At 39.2% G+C, this 22,568-nt stretch overlaps 1 protein-coding gene across 4 annotated transcripts in view; it reads right to left on the minus strand.

Moving 5' to 3' along the window:
* Positions 1-22,568, minus strand: part of lipeb (lipase, hormone-sensitive b) — a 96,666-nt gene that overhangs the window by 63,537 nt on the left and 10,561 nt on the right. For 2 of the 4 annotated variants that reach the window (XM_061915048.1, XM_061915050.1), the window contains one exon: positions 13,703-13,743. The exons of the other annotated variants lie outside the window; for them this stretch is intronic. In XM_061915048.1, the coding sequence (XP_061771032.1) occupies positions 13,703-13,743 (41 nt within the window). The remainder of the gene's footprint in view (positions 1-13,702; positions 13,744-22,568) is intronic. 4 annotated transcript variants of the gene reach the window in all.

The following is a 22,568-nucleotide window of genomic DNA, read 5'->3' on the forward strand; positions in this document are numbered from 1 at the left end:
ATACTAGGGGTCTGCAACCTGCGGCTCTAGAGCAGCATGCAGCTCTTTAGCGCTTCCTTGGTAGCTCCCTGGAGCTTTTCAAAAATGTATCAAAATAGAAAAAGATGGGGGGGGAAAATAGATTTTTTGTTTTAATAGGGTTTCTCTAGATGCTTTTCTGATGAGAGTATTTGGCGAGCGGGCAGCACGGTGGATACAGTGGTAAGTGCATGTGCCTCTGACTTCTTCCCACCGCCAAAAATATACACCTGGGGATAGATTGATTGGCAACACTAAAATTGGCCCTAGTGTGTCAGTCTATCTGTGTTGGCCCAGCAATGAGGTGGCGACTTATCCAGAGTGTAGCCCGCCTTCCGGCCAAATGTGGCTAAGATAAGTTCCAGCACCCCCTGTCACCCCGAAGGGGACAAGCGGTAGTAAATGGATGGATGGATAGATGGTATTTGGCGAGTGCCGTTTTGTCAGACTAATTTTGACAGTCCTTGAACTCACCGGAGTTTGTTTACATGTACAACTTTCTCGTTTTACGCCACTCTTTCTTTGTCTCATTTTGTCCACCAAACTATTTATGCTGTGTGTGAATGCACAAATGTGAGCTTTGTTGATGTTATCCACTTGTGTGGAGTGCTAATTAGGCATATTTGGTCAGTGCACGACTTCAAGCTAATCAATGCTAACATGCAATTTAGGATAGCTTTATGTACATATTGCATCATTGTGCCTCACTTGTATGTATATTTGAGCTCATTTAATGTCCTCTGTCTAATTTACATCAGCATTTATAATGACATTTCTATACGTAATATTGGCTGCATTTCAGCTTGCATGGATTGTTATAAATCCATTCGAAGAAGACAGCCCGCCATTTTCCTGAACTTGGACCATTGGCCATTCTAAGCGAGTAATATCTAAAGGTTATCTCTGTTTTACTGATGTTTTCCAATGTTGTAAAAAAGGGTAGAATAAATATTATATTTCAACATTTCTGTCAACGAAGATTAGTGTGAGGCTGCGACAGTCATTTTGACAGTAGGCTAATATAGACACTTATGTCATGTGTTGCCTTCATTATAACACTTATAAACGGCTTTTCATTTTTTGCGGCTCCAGAAAGATTTTCTTTGTGTGTATTTTTGGTCCATTATGGCTTTTTCAACATTGTGGGTTGCTGACCCCTGGTCTATACTTACAGTATATGCAAATATGACACAATTTTTATCTCTGATCATGCTCCAATTTCAATGGATGTACTGTTTAGAAACTTAACTACATTTGCGGTGTGGCGTCTTAACACACCATTACTTTTAAATTGGGACTTTGTGGATTTAGTCTCGCGTCAAATAGACTTCTTTGTACTCTTGAGCAAGACTCCCGAGTTGTCGGCCTCTGTACTCTGGGAATTGCATAAACCATACATTGGGGGGGAGACAATCTCCTGAACAAATTCCATCCATCCATCCATCCAGTTCCACCGCTTATTCCCCTCAGGGTCGCTGGAGCCTATCTCAGCTGCATTCGGGCGGAAGGCGGAGTACACTCTGGACAAGTCGCCAACTCATCACATGGCCAACACAGACAGACAAATTATGAGAAAAAAACAAAAGAAAATTAAATATTTTATATCTCCTTGAATCCAAACGTTTATAAGGAAAGGCTCTTTCTACAGGCAGAGCTTGAAGGTCTAAAGACAGACCATGGTAATGAACAAATGCTCTGCTAAAGATCCCAATTCTTTGAACATGGCGATAAAGATAGCAGACTACTAACCCATCAACTACGCCAGACGTCAGTATCCCATCATATCCCGCAGATTCAAACTGATTTAGGTATAAACACTGGTGTTCTTGAGATTATTAATGCATTAAAGAATTTCTCGACTTATCTTCTTAATGTTCTACTCCTGAGCTTCATAACTTGTTTGCCAATCTAGACATCCCCTTGGTTGATGAGTCTGCTGCAGTAGAATTAGAGAGACCTAGTACTGTTGCGGAATGAATACAAAACGGTAAATCCCGAGGACCAGATTATCCTCCCGAATTTTTTAAAAAACATTTCAGTATAACTAGTCCTCATATCATTGGACAAGCACAATCAACAATTTAAATCCAACCGCTTTCCGCAAACGCGTAACCAAGCTTCAATTTCTCTCCTCTAGAAAAAAGGATAAAATCCCTCATCACGCACCATGTATTGTCCTGTTAGTCCGTTAAATGTGGACTTCAAATTGTTATTCGAATTGCTTGCTTTACGTCCGGAAACTATTCTTCCTTCTATTGTTAATGCGTATCAAACTGGGTTCATTTGGAAGAGGCAGTCTTTTTCAAATCTTCCGACGTCCTATCAAAATATCGTACAGTGTACCTGCTTTTAACGTTGAGGAAGCAGTGATATCTATGGATCCAAAAAAGGCAATTGACCGAGTGGAGTGGAATTATCTATTTTATGTACTGGAGAGATTCATCTTTGGTAACAGTTTTATTTCATGGATTAAGCTCCTTTATTCAACTTCTGAGGCCTCGGTCAGGACAATTGTTATTCATTCCAAATATTTTCACCTCCATCGGTGTACAGGGCAAAGTTGTCCTCCGAGTTCATTATTTTTTTCCTTCTGCCATTGAGCCTCCTTCAATAGCGCGTTGTACTAATCCGCTCTTTATGGGCCTTGAGTACCCTTCAAGCTTTTGGACATTTGTCTGGTTACAAACTAAACTTGGGTAAAATTAAAATATTTCCAATAAATGTTGCTTCTAAGAACTATCCTCTGCACAATTTTCCCTTTAAAATTGCCTCGCAAAGTTTCCGATACTTGGGCCTCCAGGTCACACATACTGTACGTTTGCAGGACTTTATAAAGCCAACCTTGTTCCACTGCTGTCCAGAATCCAGTGCCACATTGATTGCTGATCCTTGATTAACTTATGTTAAGTAAGGATGGCTCGTGCCAACCCTATTAAAATGAATATACTTCTGCGCTTTTCTTATTTGTTCCAGTGCATACCACGACCACCCGCCCAGTTAAAGCCCTATTTTGGTTTACAGACTATTTCTAGTCTTTCACCCATCACTGCTGACCACGCTTTCCCACCCTGATGTATACTTTGACAACATGTTTGCTTCTTTTCCGCACATTTGTAATAAATGTTCACTATCAACATCTATCTACAGATCCGCAGTTTTGTTCGTAATACTTTCCCCAGGTTGCCAAACTTCCCGAATAACCCAGTTTTACATTTGTTTTTAGACACCACTTCCGACTTTACAAGGATCAAACACACAGATTTCCAATAAAATTTTTCATTTACGCCCCTAGTCTCTGAATTCAATTAAATCACTTTGGGAGGGTGATATAGGAGTGACCCTATTTGAGGAGAGCTGGACAGAGCTAAGATGTATGACGGAATATCGGTATTACGTGATTTACCATGAATTGATTTACGTGGACCCAGACTTAAACAAGTTGAAAAATGTATTCGGGTGTTACCATTTAGTGGTCAATTGTACGAAACATGTACTGTACTGTGCAATCTACTAATAACAGTTTCAATCAATCAATTTATGGTGTAAACAGTCTCGAGCTAACTTTATATATACTTTGGCTCTGCCTATCCTATCCCTGTGCAGTTATTGGACTAAAATGTTTATTACTTTGGTAATGGCCGATACGATTGAACTGAATCATCTGTTATCTTCTCTCAGCAAATCCAAAAATAATTTGGTAGCATTTACTACTTTGTTGGCTTGAAGAGTCATTGTGCTAAAGACTAAAAGGATACAGCGCCTCCCTGCCACACCCGCTGGATTACAGATATTCTTTATTTCCTAAAATTGGAGAAAAATTGGGCGGACATTGAAAGGCTGTTCTGTGAAATTTCAAAAATAACATATTTTTCGGACTATAAGTAAAAGTTTTTTTCATAGTTTGGCCAGGGGTGCGACTTATACTCAGAAGCGACTTATGTGTGAAATTATTGACACATTACCGTAAAATATCAAATATTATTTAGCATATTCATATAAGAGACTAGACGTATAAGATTTCATGGGATTTAGCGATTAGGAGTGACGGATTGTTTGGTAAACATATAGCATGTTCTGCATGTTATAGTTATTTAAATGACTCTGACAATAATATGTTACGTCAACATAGCAGGCACCTTCTTAGTTGGTTATTTATGCCTCATATAATGTACACTTATTCAGCCTGTTGTTCACTATTTATTTTAAATTACTTTTCAAATGTCTATTCTTGGTGTTGGGTTTTATCAAATAAATTTACCCCCAAAAATGCGACTTATACATGCTTTTTTCCTTCTTTATTATGCATTTTTGGCAGGTGCGATTTATACTCCGGAGCGACTTATACTCCAAAAATGCAGTAATGGCGTGCTTTCCTAAAATATGCAAAAGAGACTGAGTTCCAATTTAAGCCCGATTGAAAAGTAATTGAAATGTAGATAACTGATGAGCCGTTTGTTTGCTTTTGTGTATTGCTGCACCGCGTTGGAGCCATTTAAGAATGCAGTTGTCTGTGGCTGCATGTCAATTGTTAACTGATATTTTTGTTTTGTTTTTTTTAATTGGGGGAGGGGGTGATTTAATGTGTGTTGGTCTGTATTGCTGGTGGATGTGTATGTCAAAAACTCAATAAACAATGTCAACAAAATATTTAGTCCAAGCAGAGTTAAACAGTGAAAAAAGGAGGTCAGAGGTTTGGAACAACAAAGTTATTCTTGGACAAAAACCTCCAAACAAACAGTAATCATTGGAGTCCCAAGGGATGCATGTGGATAAAACATAAAACACATATACAGCTGGGAGTGTTTCACAATAGTCTTTTTGTCTATATGCCACACAGCATCGCTTTGATCCCTAATTATCACGCGACGAGCTGTCCAGGATCGGTTTTCGCTTTTTGTAACCCTAACTCAGGGGTCGGGAACCTTTTTGGCTGAGAGAGCCAAGAAGCCAAATATTTTAAAATGTATTTCCCTAGGAGCCATATAATATTTTTTTTAACACTGAACACAACTAAACGCGTGCATTTTTAAGTAAGACCAACATTTCCAGAGTATAATTGGTATCTTATTCTTTATAATAACGTTGTTATTCTGAAGCTAACTGTGGAGGGGGCGTGGCCTGCAGCAAAGCAGGATGTTGCCAGGACCGGCCTCGAAATCAGCGACAGGTGCGTAGACGGCCCACCTGGGCCTTTTTATCTAATCACCTGTCGCTCTGTTATAAGCAGCAGCCAGGAGGAGAGACAGGGTTGGGGCTGGAGCCAGAGCGTGAGTGAGGACGAAAGAGAAAAAGACAATTGCTGGAAAGCAACTGAGAGAAAAATAAAATAAAACAATATTGTAACCCTGGTGGTCTGAAAAACCCCAACTTCTTGAACATAAAAAAGCATGAGAATGTTTTATATTTTGAACGTTATTTTTAACACTGTGATTACAAGTGGAATTATTCATTACTTATCGTGTTAAGCAATGTCAGCTCAGATTTATCCGAGATCCAGATGCAGTCATCAAAAGAGCCCCATCTGGCTCTAAAGCCATAGGTTCCCTACCCCTGCCCTAACTCATGCATCAGATGGCACACAAAAATGTAACTGCACTTACTTCTTCCCTCATGGAAAACATTCATTGATTAACTATGTTTAATTAGATAATTAACATGCCTCATAATCAGCTTAACAGTTATTATTATCCATAATCAACAGAAAGTTGTCTGTGCATTTATGAAGATGACGTCAAGCCCACGGTGAATGTTCCGATTGTAGTCGGAGGCATTCGGCACCCCACTGGCCGCGGGGTACGAGACATGAGCAAGTGGTTTTTTGGCTTGCTTGATTTGTCTCAGAGACACGCAGTTAAGTCGATCACTCCAATAGTAATCCTGCAATGCTTAACGGAGGAGACTGGGGCTTGACTTACTGCGGTGGGAATACGCATACGCTGACATTTACACCTATCCCATGACTTCCCACAAACTTTGCCTTATTTATTGAGCATCTTCAATTTGCTTTTAGTTGGGAATACTCATTGGAGGGGTTGTGGGTACCGTATTTTTTGGACTATAAGTGGCAGTTTTTTTCATAGTTTGGCCGTCAGGAGCGACTCGTGTGAAATTATTAACACATTACCGTAAAATATCAAATAATATTTGTTGGAAAATTGTGTAAATTGTGTGTGAATTATCAAAAAACTTTCAGATCTCTTTTATTTAATTGAGTAGTTGAGACCTGTCTTCCTTCAACCAAGCAAGGTCTTGGGGTATTCCGCTGTGTACATTGGAAGACGACGAGAGGGGTTTTCTTTTGTCCTCAAAGACCTGCCCAAGCCGAGACCAGGAGGAGCTCGGGCCCGAGGCATCGTCCTTCTTTTGTCTTCAATGTGACCGAAAACAATGACTGTTTATATACTCCCCATTCCTGTTTTGCCGAAGCTGAAACCAGGACGAGCCCAAGCCCGAAGCATCATCTTTCTTTTGTCTTCAATGTGACCGATAACAATGACTGTCTATATACTCCCCATTCCTATTTTGCTGAGACCAGGACGAGCCCGGACCCGAGGCATTGTCTTCTTTTGTCTTCAATGTGACCGAAAACAGTGGCTGTGTGTATGCTCCCCATTCCTGTTTTGACATGTGTTGTTGCGTAAACATTGAATACCTAAATAAAAGAGGAGACGAAAACCTTTTCGCCAGAACTTGGAGCAGGAACTGTGCAAGGTGTACAGAGGCCATGTCTCTCCTCAGATCTGAGTCCAAATTTAACTCTGTCTCTGTTTGATTCTTTGCCTTTTTGTCTTGTTTAATAGATGTCAACAGTGTTTGAACCTGACAATATTATTTAGCTCATTCACGTAAGAGAGCAATTAGCAATTAGGAGTGACAGATTGTTTGGCAAACGTATAGCATGTTCTATATTTTATAGTTATTTGAATGACTCTTACCATAATATGTCACGTTAACATAGCAGGCACCTTCTCAATTGGTTATTTATGCCTCATATAACGTACACTTATTCAGCCTGTTGTTCACTATTCTTTATTTATTTTAAACTGCCTTTCAAATGTCTTTTCTTGGTGTTGGGTTTTATCAATAAATTTCCCCCAAAAATGCGACTTATACCCACAGTGCGTCTTTTATATGTTTTTTTTCCTTCTTTATTATGCATTTTCGGCAGGTGCGACTTATACTCCGAAAAATACGGTAAGTAGTGGGTAGTAATGTGCTACATATACTTGAATAACTTTTTAGAATAAATTGTACTCTTCAGAGTAGCTTTAATGCAACATACTTTTTACATTTGAGTATTTTTGTGACGCAACACTGTTACATTGAGTTTCATTACGATTTATTTAAATATATTAATTACTGCTGCTTGTATAGATGTTGTATTTGACTTAATCCAGTGTGGTCCTGTCACATGAACTTTGCATAGGGCTGGGTGATGTATCGATATACTCGATACATCGCGGGTTTACCTCTGTGCGATATAGAAAATGACTATATCGTGATATTCGAGTATACATTCTCACACAGTTGCTTTTGGCAATACACTGCAGACTTTTCTCGCTCTTTGTTGTCTCTCCTTCCCACAGACAACAAGCGCACCTTCTTACATACGTCACATACGTATACGCCCTCACGCAGCAGAGAGGTAGCAGCATGGGTAACGTCAGCTGTGGTGCGAGTGTTAATACGAGGTGCGAATCTGGTAACAAATCAAAGAAGAATTAATTCCCAAGAAAAACCGCAGGGGGTCCATCGTCTGGCAGTGGTTTGGCTTCAAGTGGGAATATGTCTAACAGACAACCACAATTTGTCAAGTGTGGGGCAAAAGCGTTGCTACAAAGAGTAGCATTACTGCTACTATGTGGCATCATTTGAAAAGTCACCTGCTAGAGAATGAAGAGTGCTTACTACGCATTTCAACATCTCCATTCGGTGCCACACCAACAAAATGCAGAGGCAACCATTTCCACATCAACACTGTATGAAAAAAATAGTCAACAACATAAGGAGATAACGTCCACAGTAACCTACCACATAGCGATTTGATTTCTTATTATGCAGCTCATCTTTATTTGACAGTTATTGAAATATCTTGTGTGACATCATGCACAAAAGTGCAGTTTAATTTAGTCTTGTTTTGATGTGTCATCTTACTGACATCATGCACTAAAGTGCACTTATAGCTTGTTTTAAAATGTCGCTGACAATCTTGCACTTTCTGTTTTGAAATTACATGAATGTTTGTGCCACTGCTTAATAACTGTTTAATAAATACAGTTTTGGTCAAGTGACTTTGTTGTGATTTTCCTCTCTGCATCAAAGTTTAAAATGAGCATATATTAATGCAGTATGAACAAGAAAGTTTTACTGTAGACACAAATGATCATCATAATGATGTGATTATATTTATCAAGTGTTAATTCAAGGCTCAGGCAAAACATGGAGATATATAACGTGTATCGTGATATGCCCTAAAAAATAGAGACATTAAAAAAAGGCCATGTCGCCCAGCTCTACTTTAGCAATAAGAAAGTCTGACTCCTTTCAACAATCAAACAGAGCCTGGCATGTATATATGTCCACTATTAAACTATCTGAGCGCCCAAACTGTAAAAAGTGGCATATTATTATTTAGGGGTGAAACGATTCCTTGAGTAATTCCAGTAATTTGATTACAAAAAAATATGAAGTAATTTTCTTGGCCGTAAAGAATCGTTCATTTATTGGTAAAAGCTAAAAACATGACTACTGTTAATGTGGTACAACGCTATTATGTCACCCACACAGACGAAAGAGGAAGCAAATGCAGCGTTTCCCAAATAGTTGTGTGTAAACAAAATAAATTTGTTCCGCCACAAATGTGTATATGCCACTTCCGGTTCAAAAATGATACAAATTATAATTGAAGTGTGGTGGAATGTATCATAACGATGCTTTTACAACACATCTTTTGATTGATTGAGACTTTTATAGTAGATTGCAGAGTACAGTACATATTCCGTAAAATTGACCACTAAATGGTAACACCCGAATAAGTTTTTCAACATGTTTAAGTCGGGGTCCACGTTAATCAATTCATGGTAACTCATACAAACCGGCTTCAACACAGATGTAGCAAAAGAGATCAGTGCTTCCAATTTAGCGACCTGTTAATTTTATTGAACGAGTACAGGTAGGCATCAGAAGTGGAAGACGGGCGTGTGTCTTGCATCGTGCAGTTATTCGGTGATCAAATACAAGCGGTCACGAAAGACAAAGCATCAATAATTATTAAGAAAAATGTCTTGTTTTCCCATTTATTTATGATTGCTCCTTAGCCAAACAGCTTTCTGCTCCCTTCTTGGCAGTACTGTCATGTTCATAGCGCAATCTACGATCATTTTTTGATGCTCTCTGCTTAGAGAAGCAATATTTCTAAACTGTGCAAATATTGCAGCGTACATCCAGTACAACAAGGACTGGGCTGTTTACCATAAATTGATTGAGGTTGACCCAACTTAAACAACTTGAAAAACTTATTCAGGTGTTACCATTTAGTGGTCAATTACTCAATTAATTGAATACAATTTTTTTTTAAGTGATTACTAAAATATCCATTATTATTATTGTTAAACTACGGCACGCGAAAAAGGCAGCACACCTCTTCAATTATTGTTTACCTCACATACTAAAATAAGAACAGCTATATTATGTAGGGATGCACCGATTAATCGGTAACCGAATATGGCAAAAAAAACCACATTCGACCTTCGGTGGAATGAGTTAAAAACAAGGCCGAATAGTGGCGTGTGACGCAATTTTTTGACGCGGTGACGCAATCAACCAACGTGCAGTGACGTTGGGATATGTTGTGTACCTGTATAAGTGTATGAGGTTACAAGCACACACTTATTGAGATTTAGTGGGGCCTCTGTTTACATTATTAGCATATCTACTGTGGCTAAGCAGACTTTTGCCAAAAGGACAATAATTCATTTGTTGTGGGTTTATCCTCTTTAATGCACTTTATTTTTTTTTGGAATGCATGTTTTGTTTGAAGGCCTAATATAAATGAAAAATTGTGCTTTTTTTGAAAGGCAAAGACTACTGGAATATTAAAAAAATGTCAATATTCAATAAAAAAATACTTTATTTGAAAAACATGTCTAAATATTTATTCTAGGCTATTTATGCAATATTAAAAAAATTGTGAAAAACTGCATTCATTATTCGGTATTCGGCCTTCGGCCAAGCGTTTAAATTTTATTCGGCGTCGGCTACAAATTTTCATTTCGGTGCATCCCTAATATTATGCGCTGTCATCTGTGACAGTAAAAATGTTTACATTCCAGCACAGAAGAATTCCACTTCCAACTAGAGAAAACACATTACAGGGGAGTGTGTCTTGCAACGTGCATTTATTCATAAATCACATACAAGCATTCACAAAAGGCGAAGAATTTGTCATGCGAACGAGCCCGGATGTAGACCTCCTCAAGCACAGGAAGTCTTCATTACAATCACCATTAACATACTGTAATATATTATTTAGTTTTTGTAATTTTTAAATAAAAACAATTGGTCGTTCATTAAGAAGTGAAATGTCTAGTTGTGTTTAGTATATTTATGATTGCTCTTTCACCAAACAGAAATGTTTTATTCAACTACTCAATTGAATACGTTTTAGGTAGAATACTCGATTACTAAAATATTCCATTCCTGCAGACCTATTACTATCTTTCAACCACGGCGTGCGACAAGAGGCAGCACACCTCTTCAATTATGTTTACCTTACAAACCAGAAAAAAGAACAGCTATATCATGCATTGTCTTTGTCAGTAAAAATTTTCACATTTCAGCCTACAGTAATTCCACTTCCAACTAGAGAAAACAGGTAAGTTGTAGATGTTTTTCATGTTTTAGCTAAGCATACAGTATGCTAATATTAACCTTGTTATAGCAACATATGTGACTCACGTAACAAAAAACTAATTCCGTATCTATAATTGGTCTGTAATTGTTTCTTTTTTCGCCTCTAGTCTAGCTAAGAAATTTAACCAAAGCGTTTGAACCAATTCTGTATACAAATAATACATATGACAGTGATTATGTTTTCATGCATATAATTAGTCCGATTTCTCAAAGATAGCTTGGCTCAATGGGTGGTGATCCATGAAAGGACCTTAAACTGATCTTGTTTGGCTTTTGGAAAGTTAAAAACCCTCATCTGAAGCGATATCAGGGCACAAATAGTTTTTTCCCCTGGACTCAAAAATCCTTCCATTGAGAGCTTATTCAATTAACTTTGCGACATTCGAAATGTTTCCCTCCATTCTCTGTCCGAAAATTCCTTCAAAACAACTCTCTCCCACCAGTCTTTGCTTCGGACCCACTTCTAGCCATTTCAAGACCTTCTTGGTAGTACTGTCATGTTCATAACGCAATCTAAGATCATTTATTGATGCTCTCTGCTTAGAGAAGCAATATTTCTAACCTGTGAAATATTACAGCGTACATCCAGTACAACAAGAACTGGGCTGTTTACCATGAATTGATTGACGTGGACCCCAGCTTAAACAAGTTGAAAAAATTATTCAGGTGTTACCATTTAGTGGTCAACTGTACAGAATATGTACTGTACTGTGCAATCTACAAATAAAAGTTTTAATTAATCAATTAATCCAGCCGAAAATTCCTTCAATACGACTTTCTCCCACCAGTCTTTGCTTCGGGCCCACTTCTAGCCATTTTAAGACCTTCTTGGTAGTACTGTCATGTTCATAGCGCAATCTACGATCATTTTTTGATGCTCTCTGCTTAGAGAAGCAATATTTCTAAACCGTGCAAATATTGCAGCGTACATCCAGTACAACAAGAACTGGGCTGTTTACCATAAATTGATTGAGGTTGACCCGACTTAAACAACTTGAAAAACTTATTCGGGTGTTACCATTTAGTGGTCAACTGTACGGAATATGTACTGTACTGTGCAATCTACTAATAAAAGTTTTAATTAATCAATTAATACAGCCGAAAATTCCTTCAAAACAACTTTCTCCCACCAGTCTTTGCTTCGGGCCCACTTCTAGCCATTTCAAGACCTTCTAGGTAGTACGGTCATGTTCATAGCGCAATCTAAGATCATTTATTGATGCTCTCTGCTTAGAGAAGCAATATTTCTAACCTATGCAAATATTACAGCGTACATCCAGTACAACAAGAACTGGGCTGTTTATCATGAATTGATTGACGTGGACCCAACTTAAACAACTTGAAAAAATTATTCAGGTGTTACCATTTAGTGGTCAAGTGTACAGAATATGTACTGTACTGTGCAATCTACAAATTAAAGTTTTAATTAATCAATTAATCCAGCCGAAAATTCCTTCAAAACAACTTTCTCCCACCAGTCTTTGCTTCGGGCCCACTTCTAGCCATTTTAAGACCTTCTTGGTAGTTATGTCATGTTCATAGCGCAATCTACGATCATTTTTTGATGCTCTCTGCTTAGAGAAGCTATATTTCTAAACCGTGCAAATATTGCAGCGTACATCCAGTACAACAAGAACTGGGCTGTTTACCATAAATTGATTGAGGTTGACCCGACTTAAACAACTTGAAAAACTTATTCGGGTGTTACCATTTAGTGGTCAACTGTACGGAATATGTACTGTACTGTGCAATCTACTAATAAAAGTTTTAATTAATCAATTAATCCAGCCGAAAATTCCTTCAAAACAACTTTCTCCCACCAGTCTTTGCTTCGGGCCCACTTCTAGCCATTTCAAGACCTTCTTGGTAGTACTGTCATGTTCATAGCGCAATCTATGATCATTTATTGATGCTTTCTGCTTAGAGAAGCAATATTTCTAACCTGTGCAAATATTACAGCGTACATCCAGTACAACAAGAACTGGGCTGTTTACCATAAATTGATTGAGGTTGACCCAACTTAAACAACTTGAAAAACTTATTCGGGTGTTACCATTTAGTGGTCAACTGTACAGAATATGTACTGTACTGTGCAATCTCCTAATAAAAGTTTTAAACAATCAATCAATCCAGCAGAAAATTCCTTCAAAACAACTCTCTCCCACCAGTCTTTGCTTCGGGCCCACTTCTAGCCATTTCAAGACCTTCTTGGTAGTAATGTCATGTTCATAGCGCAATCTACGATCATTTATTGATGCTTTCTGCTTAGAGAAAACATATTTCTAACCTGTGCAAGTATTACAGCGTAAATCCAGTACAACAACAACTGGGCTGTTGACTCGCGATTTGCGAGGAGCTGCAAAGATGTCTAGTTTTGGTGTGACGTCATGGCTCAAACGGACAAGCAATACATTTCTCCGCACTAAAACGTAAAAAGGGCCTCCAATTGTACGGGAGGCACACTACTTATGACCAATAGTCGCTTTGCGTATTGTGCATGGACACTGGGACTTCACACGTAGATGTGAAAATACAAAAAAACAAACAATTTGAGAAATCAGACTAATGTAGTGCATAATAATGTAGTCTTTGTTGTATGGGCTCTAAAGTGAACCGAAAGTTGGTTGTAGCTACTAAAAGCTTCTACCATTAGCGGTCAACCTAGAACTGCGTATCCATAAATTAACATTAATGGTCGTATAAGTGTAGCTGTTTAGCATGGCATACTGAAGTAAAAAGCGGGACATTAGAAGTGCAAAAACAAACTGTTTACCAGCATCCGGATTCAAGCTTCTTTCCTTGTCTGTATCCTCTCTTGCGAGCGTGAAGAAGAAGAAGAAGCAGAGAATGAGTGAATGAGAAGGAGCAAGGGACTGATAAGGAAGGGATGGCCCAAAGGGAAGAGACAAAACAAGAGGGTAGGCTTTCCAAGTTTGTCCTCACTTCTGTGTGTGAGTGAGTCAGTCTATTTGGCAGAAAATTCCAAATGTGTTTTGCTCATCCGTCCTCTTAACTCTGTGTCCTGTGCTGCTTTTAAAAGCTGCCATGACGAAAGGTCTCTGACTAACTCGCCATTGGTCGTTTGCTGAGTGTGACTCCCTTTGACATTAAACCGAATTGGCAGAGGACATTGTCTTGGGTGGGGGAGGTACCAGGCCATAAAAACATTCGGTTTGTTTTCCCTCACATTGTGCCCTCTGTTCTCTATTCTGTCATCCTTCTCCACAAAACAAAACGCACTTTAGCTATCACATCGCAATGTCATTAAAAGGCCATTCAGAGCGGTGATTACTAACCACAGGAAATGATCTGATTTCACTTAATTGGTCCCAAAATTAGCAGTTACTTACGAAAAACAGTGACTCCTTATCATTGATCTAGGCCAGAGAGGTTGTACACCGATAAGCAAAACGATTAAATTATTACACTATAGCACAGATCTAGGGAAATTAAGGCCCGGGGGCTGCATGCGGCCCATTGACCTTTTCAATTTGGCCCGCTGGACATTCACAAATAATTGTTTTAGATGTTAAAGATGGAAACTGTAGCTGCCATTATGATGTGCAGTGACGTTTTCTAAAGATCGGAAGTCTTGAACTATACTAAGTCTTTCAATGCTTGGAATCTGCATCATGTACTAGTTACTATGGTCATCTAATTAGTTACTATGGCCATCTGATTAGTTACTATGGTCACTATGAGATATCTCAGATTGTAGGTGGGGTTTTTTCACTATATTTGTTGCATTTTGGTTGCGTTTTTGTTGATTGTAAAATATGTTGTCAATATTCAATGTTTTATCGTTCATAGTTAATATTGTAAATCCCACATTTTATATGTTCATGTTAGGGATGCACCGCAATGAAAATTTGTGGCTAAAGCCGAAACCGAATAAAATTTGAGTGCTTGGCCGAAGTACCAAATACCGAATAATAAATGCAGTTTTTCACAACTTTTTTAATTTGCATAAGTAGCCTAGAATAAAATTTTTGGACATGTTTTTCAAATAAAGTAAAATTTTATTGAATATTGACATTTTTTAATATTCCAGTAGCCTTTGCTTTTCAAAAAAAGCACAGTTTTTCATTTATATTAGGCCTTCAAACAAAATATGCATTCCCCCCAAAAAATAAAGAGCATTAAAGTGGATAAACCCACAACAAATTAATTATTGTCCTTTTGGCAAAAGTCTGCTTAGCCACAGTAGATATGCTAATAATGTAAACAGAAGGCTCAAGTAAATCTCAATTAAGTGTGTGCTTGTAACCTCATACACTTATACAGGTAGCCTACACAACAGGCTAATAATGTAAACAGAGGCCCCACTAAATCTCAATTAAGTGTGTGCTTGTAACCTCATACACTTATACAGGTAGCCTACACAACAGGCTAATAATGTAAGCAGAGGCCCCACTAAATCTCAATAAGTGTGTGCTTGTAACCTCATACACTTATACAGGTACACAACATATCCCAGGCCAGAACAGATTTGTCAATAACAGTACTTCAGCTTCAGAATAAAAAGAAGGAAACTAACTATGTGTAAAACAATTTAAATTTAACACTGCACGTTGGTTGATTGCGTCACCGCGTCAAAAAATTGCGTCTTTGCGTCGGCCTTGCTTTTAACTCATTCCACAGAAGGCCGAATGTGGCTTTTTTTGCCATATTCGGCTGAATATATTCGGTTACCGATTAATCGGTGCATCCCTAGTTCATGTTCATTCTGGGTGTCTCATTCAATAAAAAAACATTTCAAATTCCATTCCGTTTTTAAGGCGGTCTGTCATAACGTTTTTAGCTTTCAATCATTATTGTGAGGTTTTGTAGTAGTGTTCCTAAAAAATATAGATATACCGGCCACATCTAAATCTGGGCCCCCAAGTAAAATAATTGCCCAGGCCTGCTATAGCACTATTATGTTAGATCCACTATGGACTGGACTCTCACAATACTATGCTAGATCCACTCTATGTCAATTGTACCGGTCGCCCAGGTGCAATAAGCCGAGGATGTCATTGTGGCTTGTGCAGCCCTTTGAGACGCTCGTGATTTAGGGCTATATGTGTTAACATTCATTGATTGATTGATTAAATACTCTTCCACTTGATGGAAGAAGGTATAGAGCTGTGCATAGAGAGAGTATGGATAACTAAAACACAGGGACCTGGGACTTGTGCGGCTTTGGCCGAACACATGCAAAAGAGTCCTTCTGGCGTTAGTTTTCTGACTTAATACACCAAAATAATAAGTTGTTGTAAAAATACTCCAGCTCATACACGTACAATAAGAGATGTTTTTTTTGGGGACCACAAAGTATCTTTTTAAGGCAAATATGCGGCCGTCTTTGATGCACTCCGCCGCTATATTCATGCAGTGTTTATTAATCAATCAATCAATGTTTACTTATATAGCCCTAAATCACTAGTGTCTCAAAGGGCTGCACAAACCACAACACGAACCACTACGACATCCTCGGTAGGCCCACATTAGGACAAGGAAAACTCACACCCAGTGGGACGTCGGTGACAATGATGACTATGAGAACCTTGGAGAGGAGGAAAGCAATGGATGTCGAGCGGGTCTAACATGATACTGTGAAAGTTCAATCCATAATGGATCCAACACAGTCGCGAGAGTCCAGTCCAAAGCGGATCCAACACAGCAGCAAGAGTCCCGTTCACAGCGGAGCCAGCAGGAAACCATCCCAAGCGGAGGCGGATCAGCAGCGCAGAGATGTCCCCAGCCGATACACAGGCAAGCAGTACATGGCCACCGGATCGGACCGGACCCCCTCCACAAGGGAGAGTGGGACATAGGAGAAAAAGAAAAGAAACTGCAGATCAACTGGTCTAAAAAGGGAGTCTATTTAAAGGCTAGAGTATACAAATGAGTTTTAAGGTGAGACTTAAATGCTTCTACTGAGGTGGCATCTCGAACTGTTACCGGGATGGCATTCCAGAGTACTGGAGCCCGAACGGAAAACGCTCTATAGCCCGCAGACTTTTTTTGGGCTTTGGGAATCACTAATAAGCCAGAGTCTTTTGAAGGCAGATTTCTTGCCGGGACATATGGTACAATACAATCGGCAATATAGGATGGAGCTAGACCGTGTAGTATTTTATACGTAAGTAGTAAAACCTTAAAAGTCACATCTTAAGTGCACAGGAAGCCAGTGCAGGTGAGCCAGTATAGGTATATATGTAGGTATATATGTATATAAAAGGTATATACAGTATAGGCGTAATGTGATCAAACTTTCTTGTTCTTGTCAAAAGTCTAGCAGCCGCATTTTGTACCAACTGTAATCTTTTAATGCTAGACATGGGGAGACCCGGAAATAATACGTTACAGTAGTCGAGGCGAGACGTTTAGTGATTGACTGATTGAAACTTTTATTAGTAGATTGCACAGTACAGTACATATTCCATACAGTTGACCACTAAATGGTAACACCCGATTAAATTTTTCAACTTAATCGGGTGTTATGGCGATATGGCCTTTTTTTAATATCTCAATATATTTAGGCCATGTCACGATACACGATATATATCTCCGTATTTTGCCTTAGCCTTGGATTAACACTTGATACATATAATCACAGCAGTATGATGATTCTATGTGTCTACATTAAAACATTCTTCTTCAGACTGCATTAATATAAGCCCATTTTAAACTTTCATGCAGAGAGGGAAATCACAACTAAGTCAATTGACCAAAAGTGTATTTATTCAACAGTTATTAAGCTGTTGCAAAAACATTCATGTCATTTCAAAACAGAACAAGCAAGATTGTCAGAGACATTTTAAAACAAGTTATGAGTGCACTTTTGTGCATGATGTCAGTAAGGTGACATATGAAAACAACACTAAATTAAAGTGCAATTTTTGTACAGAACGCCACTACAATTGTTTAAAACAAATAAAGTGCACTTTTTTGCATGATGTCACAAAATATATTTCAATAACTGTCAAATAAAAATTAGCTGCATAATAAGAAATCAAATCGCTATGTGGTAGGTTACTGCGGACGTTATCTCCATGTTGTTCACAATTTTTTTCATACGGTGTTGATTTGGGGATGGTTGCCTGTGCATTTTGTTGGTGTGGCACCGAATGGAGATGTTGATATGCGTAGTAAGCACTCTTCATTCTCTAGCAGGTGACTTTTCAAATGATGCTACATATTAGCAGTAATGCTACTTTTTGTAGCAACGCTTTTGCCCCACACTTGACTAATTACGGTTGTCGGTTCGACACACAGTGGGGCAAAAATGTATTTAGTCTGAAACCGAGTTGGCAATGCTCTCTGTAGACACGGCTTTCGACGTTGCCATTAATACAACATAATGTAATAAGAGGCAGTCCTTTAAAGGCCTACTGAAACCCACTACTACCGACCACGCAGTCTGATATTATATATCAATGATTAAAATTTTAACATTACAACACATGCCAATACGGCCTTAGTAGTTTGCTAAATTGCAATTTTAAATTTCGCGCTTAGTATCCTGTTGAAAACGTCGCGGTATGATGACGCTTGCGCATGACGTCACGGATTGTAGCGGACATTTTGTCCCAGCAACCGATCCCAGCTATAAGTCGTCTGCTTTAATCGCATAATTACATTGTATTCAGGACATCTGTGTTGCTGAATCTTTTGCAATTTGTTCAAGTGATAATGGAGACGTCAAAGAAGAAAGATGTAGGTGGGAAGCGGTGTATTGCGGCCGCCTTTAGCAACACAAACACAGCCGATGTTTCCTTGTTTACATTCCCGAAAGATGACGGTGAAGATTTACTATGGAACAGAGCAGTCAACCGAACATGGTTCCCAACCACATGTCCGTAGGCAGGTTTCGGTGAGAAAATGGTGCTAATAAGTGGGCTCTTACTATAGACATGAGCAGAGAGCTTGCGTCATTCCTCGTGCACCTGTCAAAGAGGCAGCTACGGACTCTCTTGCCTCCTTTGACCGGCCGCCCCCGAATTTAGGATGCTTCCACCGTGGAGGACGGGTAAAAAAAAAAAATCTCAGCCCGGCCCCAACAGCTGCCTTCGCTTCGCCTCGTCGAGAAACGTGGCTTCCCTCAGAGACACTGGCGGTCACCACACCCGTGGCCACACCCCTACGATTTTTACTAAAACGCTAAAACACTAGTAACACAATAAGCAGATAAGGAATTTTCCAGAATAATGGTAGTAAATTTGTCTAATAACATCTGAATCGCTTTGCCGTCAAGTTTTTTTTTGTTGTTGTTTTTTCCCCCTAGTCCTTCACTCTCACTTTTCTCATCTACGAATATAAATAAATAAATGATAAATGGGTTGTACTTGTATAGCGCTTTTCTACCTTCAAGGTACTCAAAGCGCTTTGACACTACTTCCACATTTACCCATTCACACACACATTCACACACTGATGGAGGGAGCTGCCATGCAAGGCGCCAACCAGCACCCATCAGGAGCAAGTGTGAAGTGTCTTGCTCAGGACGCAACGGATGTGACGAGGTTGGTACTAGGTGGGAATTGAACCAGGGACGCTCGGGTTGCGCACGGCCACTCTCCCACTACGCCACGCCGTCCCATATAATAGATCATCCTCGCTCAAATTAATGGGAAAACAACGCTTTCTTGGTTCGAATCAATCTCGCTGCTGGTGGCTATGATTATAAACAATGTTCAGATGTGAGGAGCTCCACAACCCGTGACGTCACGCGCACATCGTCTGGTACTTCCGGTACAGGCAAGGGTTTTTTATTAGCGACCAAAAGTTGCAAACTTTATCGTCGATGTTCTCTACTAAATTATTTCAGTATGGCAATATCGCGAAATGATCAAGTATGACGCATACAATGGACCTGCTATCCCTGTTTAAATAAGAAAAACTCATTTCAGTAGGCCTTTAAATTAAACAACAAATCATTTTAGTACCACTCGCAGTTCTACAGTGCCTAACAGGTGGCGGTAAACACACACATTCCTTTGGAAGAACATCACCCACGGCCCACACTGCAACTATATGAAAACAAAAATTCCCATAGGGAACAAGTGTTGTGTTTGTGAAGCAGAACACAAAAATCTACTTGGGCCAAGTGTGGACAAATATAACAGTTGAGATCACGATTTAAAACTCGGCTGACGGAGTGAACCTTCACCCACTTGAGGAGGCACGTGCATGCACGGAACAAACCCAAGTGGAAATACTCCCAGTTCTGTGGAGAAGAGTAACGTTGACAGGTTTGCGGGATCTACAGGTAGCAATTTTAGGAAATTTACCTAGGAAATTCAAATGAGCCCCAATCAGAAAAAAAATTTTTTTTTTTAAATTTCTGATATTTTTATTTTTTTCAAATTGTAGCACGAAACACATTTGATGTTGGTATGGTGTAATAAGGTTATAGTTAACGGGTACACTCATTTATGGTCTAACTGTGTCTAACATTAAACAAAAACATTTCCCTGCTTAGGCTGTTGCCCCCGCGACCCGACCTCGGATAAGCGGAAGATGATGGATGGATGGATTTCAAATTTTGTGTTCTCTTTTCCTGCTTATTTAAAGGGGAACATTATCAGCAGACCTATGCAAGCGTCAATATATACCTTGATGGTGCAGAAAAAAGACCATATATTTTTTTTACCGATTTCCAAACTCTAAATGGGTGAATTTTGGCGAATTAAACGCCTTTCTGTTTATCGCTCTGGAGGCGATGACGTCAGAATGTGACGTTGCCGAGGTAACACAGCGGCCATTTTCATTTTCAACACATTGTAAACATTGGGTCTCAGCTCTGTTATTTTCCGTTTTTTCGACTATTTTTTGGAACCTTGGAGACATCATGCCTCGTCGGTGTGTTGTCGGAGGGTGTAACAACACTAACAGGGAGGGATTCAAGTTGCACCACTGGCCCGAAGATGCCAAAGGGTCTGCTGCCAGACTCCCATTGAATGTGCTGGAGTTTCTCCACATTTGACCGGCGATGCTAAGGCAGACATGGCACAGAAATGTATGGATAACCTGCAGATGCATTTGCAACGATAGTCAACGAAATCACAAAGGTGAGTTTTGTTGATGTTGACTGCCAGCTAATCGATGCCAACATGCTACGTTAATCGATGCTAACATGCTATTTACCGGCGGTGCTAAAGCAGACATGGCACAGAGATGTATGGATAACCTGTAGATTCATTTGCAACTATATTACGTTTCCTCCCACCCACATTTAATGCGGAAAAAACACTTACCAATCGACGGATTTAAGTTGCTTCAGTGTCAAAAGATGCGAAAGTCCTGATTGTTTGGTCCGCACATTTTACCGGCGATGCTAACGTAGCTATTCGGCCATGCTATGGCTATGAATAGCGTCAATAGCTATTTGCTCAATAGCTTCAGTTTCTTCTTCAATATTTTCATACTCCAACCATCTGTTTCAATACATGCGTAATCTGTTGAATCGCTTAAGTCGCTGAAATCCGAGTCTGAATCTGAGCTAATGTCGCTATATCTTGCTGTGGTATTCCCATTGTTTGTTTACATTGGCAGCACTGTATGACGTCACAGGGAAATGGCTAGTGGTTTTGAAGATAGCGAAAATAAGGCACTATAAAGCTTTATTTAGGGATATTCCGAGACCGGTAAAATTTTGAAAAAAACATCAAAAAATACAACAAGCCACTGGGAACTAATTTTTATTGTTTTTAACCCTTTTGAAATTGTGATAATGTTCCCCCTTAAGAAAAATGGGAACTTGTATGTGCAGATTGCAGCTGAGCACGTTGCATAACAAAATGTCAATCATGTAAAGTAACTTACATCACCGCCACCGCAGGATGTTCTGTTATTTCATTACAGCATGTCCACTAACGTTAAAAAGCCATCGATACAAATGAGCACAGCATCAAGTAGTGGAAACGTGGGTTTATTTACGATCAAGCCTTTATCTTTGATTGCTGGAATGAAGTCTGTGGTGACTGGATAGTTATGTGAGTAGTGGCTAAATTAGCATTTTGCCATAATGGGTACAGGTGATGTCTGCAGGGAGCAGGTGCACAGAAGGTTGGAAACAGCGTTTGTCTATTTTTCAGGCAACAAGGTTTACTGTATATTGGGTTGCAACTAATGACTATTTTGATAATCATCAATCTTAAAGATTAATTGACTGATTGATTTATAAAGGTACACCTATTCAGTATATGTATGTATATATATATATATATATATATATATATATATACACATATACACACACACACACACACACACACACACAATACCATAAATATATTAAACAAATGTAAAAAGTTGTGCAAGATAGCAATTTATACACATAAAAGATCAACAAAAACAAATGCATGGTAGAAAATGGATGGATGGATGTAAGAATTTTGCAAGGTGGCACCTAATGGCCATTTTATTTATTTAAAAATATTCAGTTATTTAATTATATTTGCACCTTATTGCTTTTTTTTATCCTGCACTACCATGAGCCGGTTTAGCTCGGTTGGTAGAGCGGCCTTGCCAGCAACTTCAGGGTTGCAGGTTCGATTCCCGCTTCCGCCATCCTAGTCACTGCCGTTGTGTCCTTGGGCAAGACACTTTACCCACCTGCTCCCAGTGCCACCCACACTGGTTTAAATGTA

This window comes from Nerophis ophidion, linkage group LG11 (genome assembly GCF_033978795.1).
Source record: "Nerophis ophidion isolate RoL-2023_Sa linkage group LG11, RoL_Noph_v1.0, whole genome shotgun sequence".
NCBI classification, from domain to species: Eukaryota; Metazoa; Chordata; class Actinopteri; order Syngnathiformes; family Syngnathidae; genus Nerophis; species Nerophis ophidion.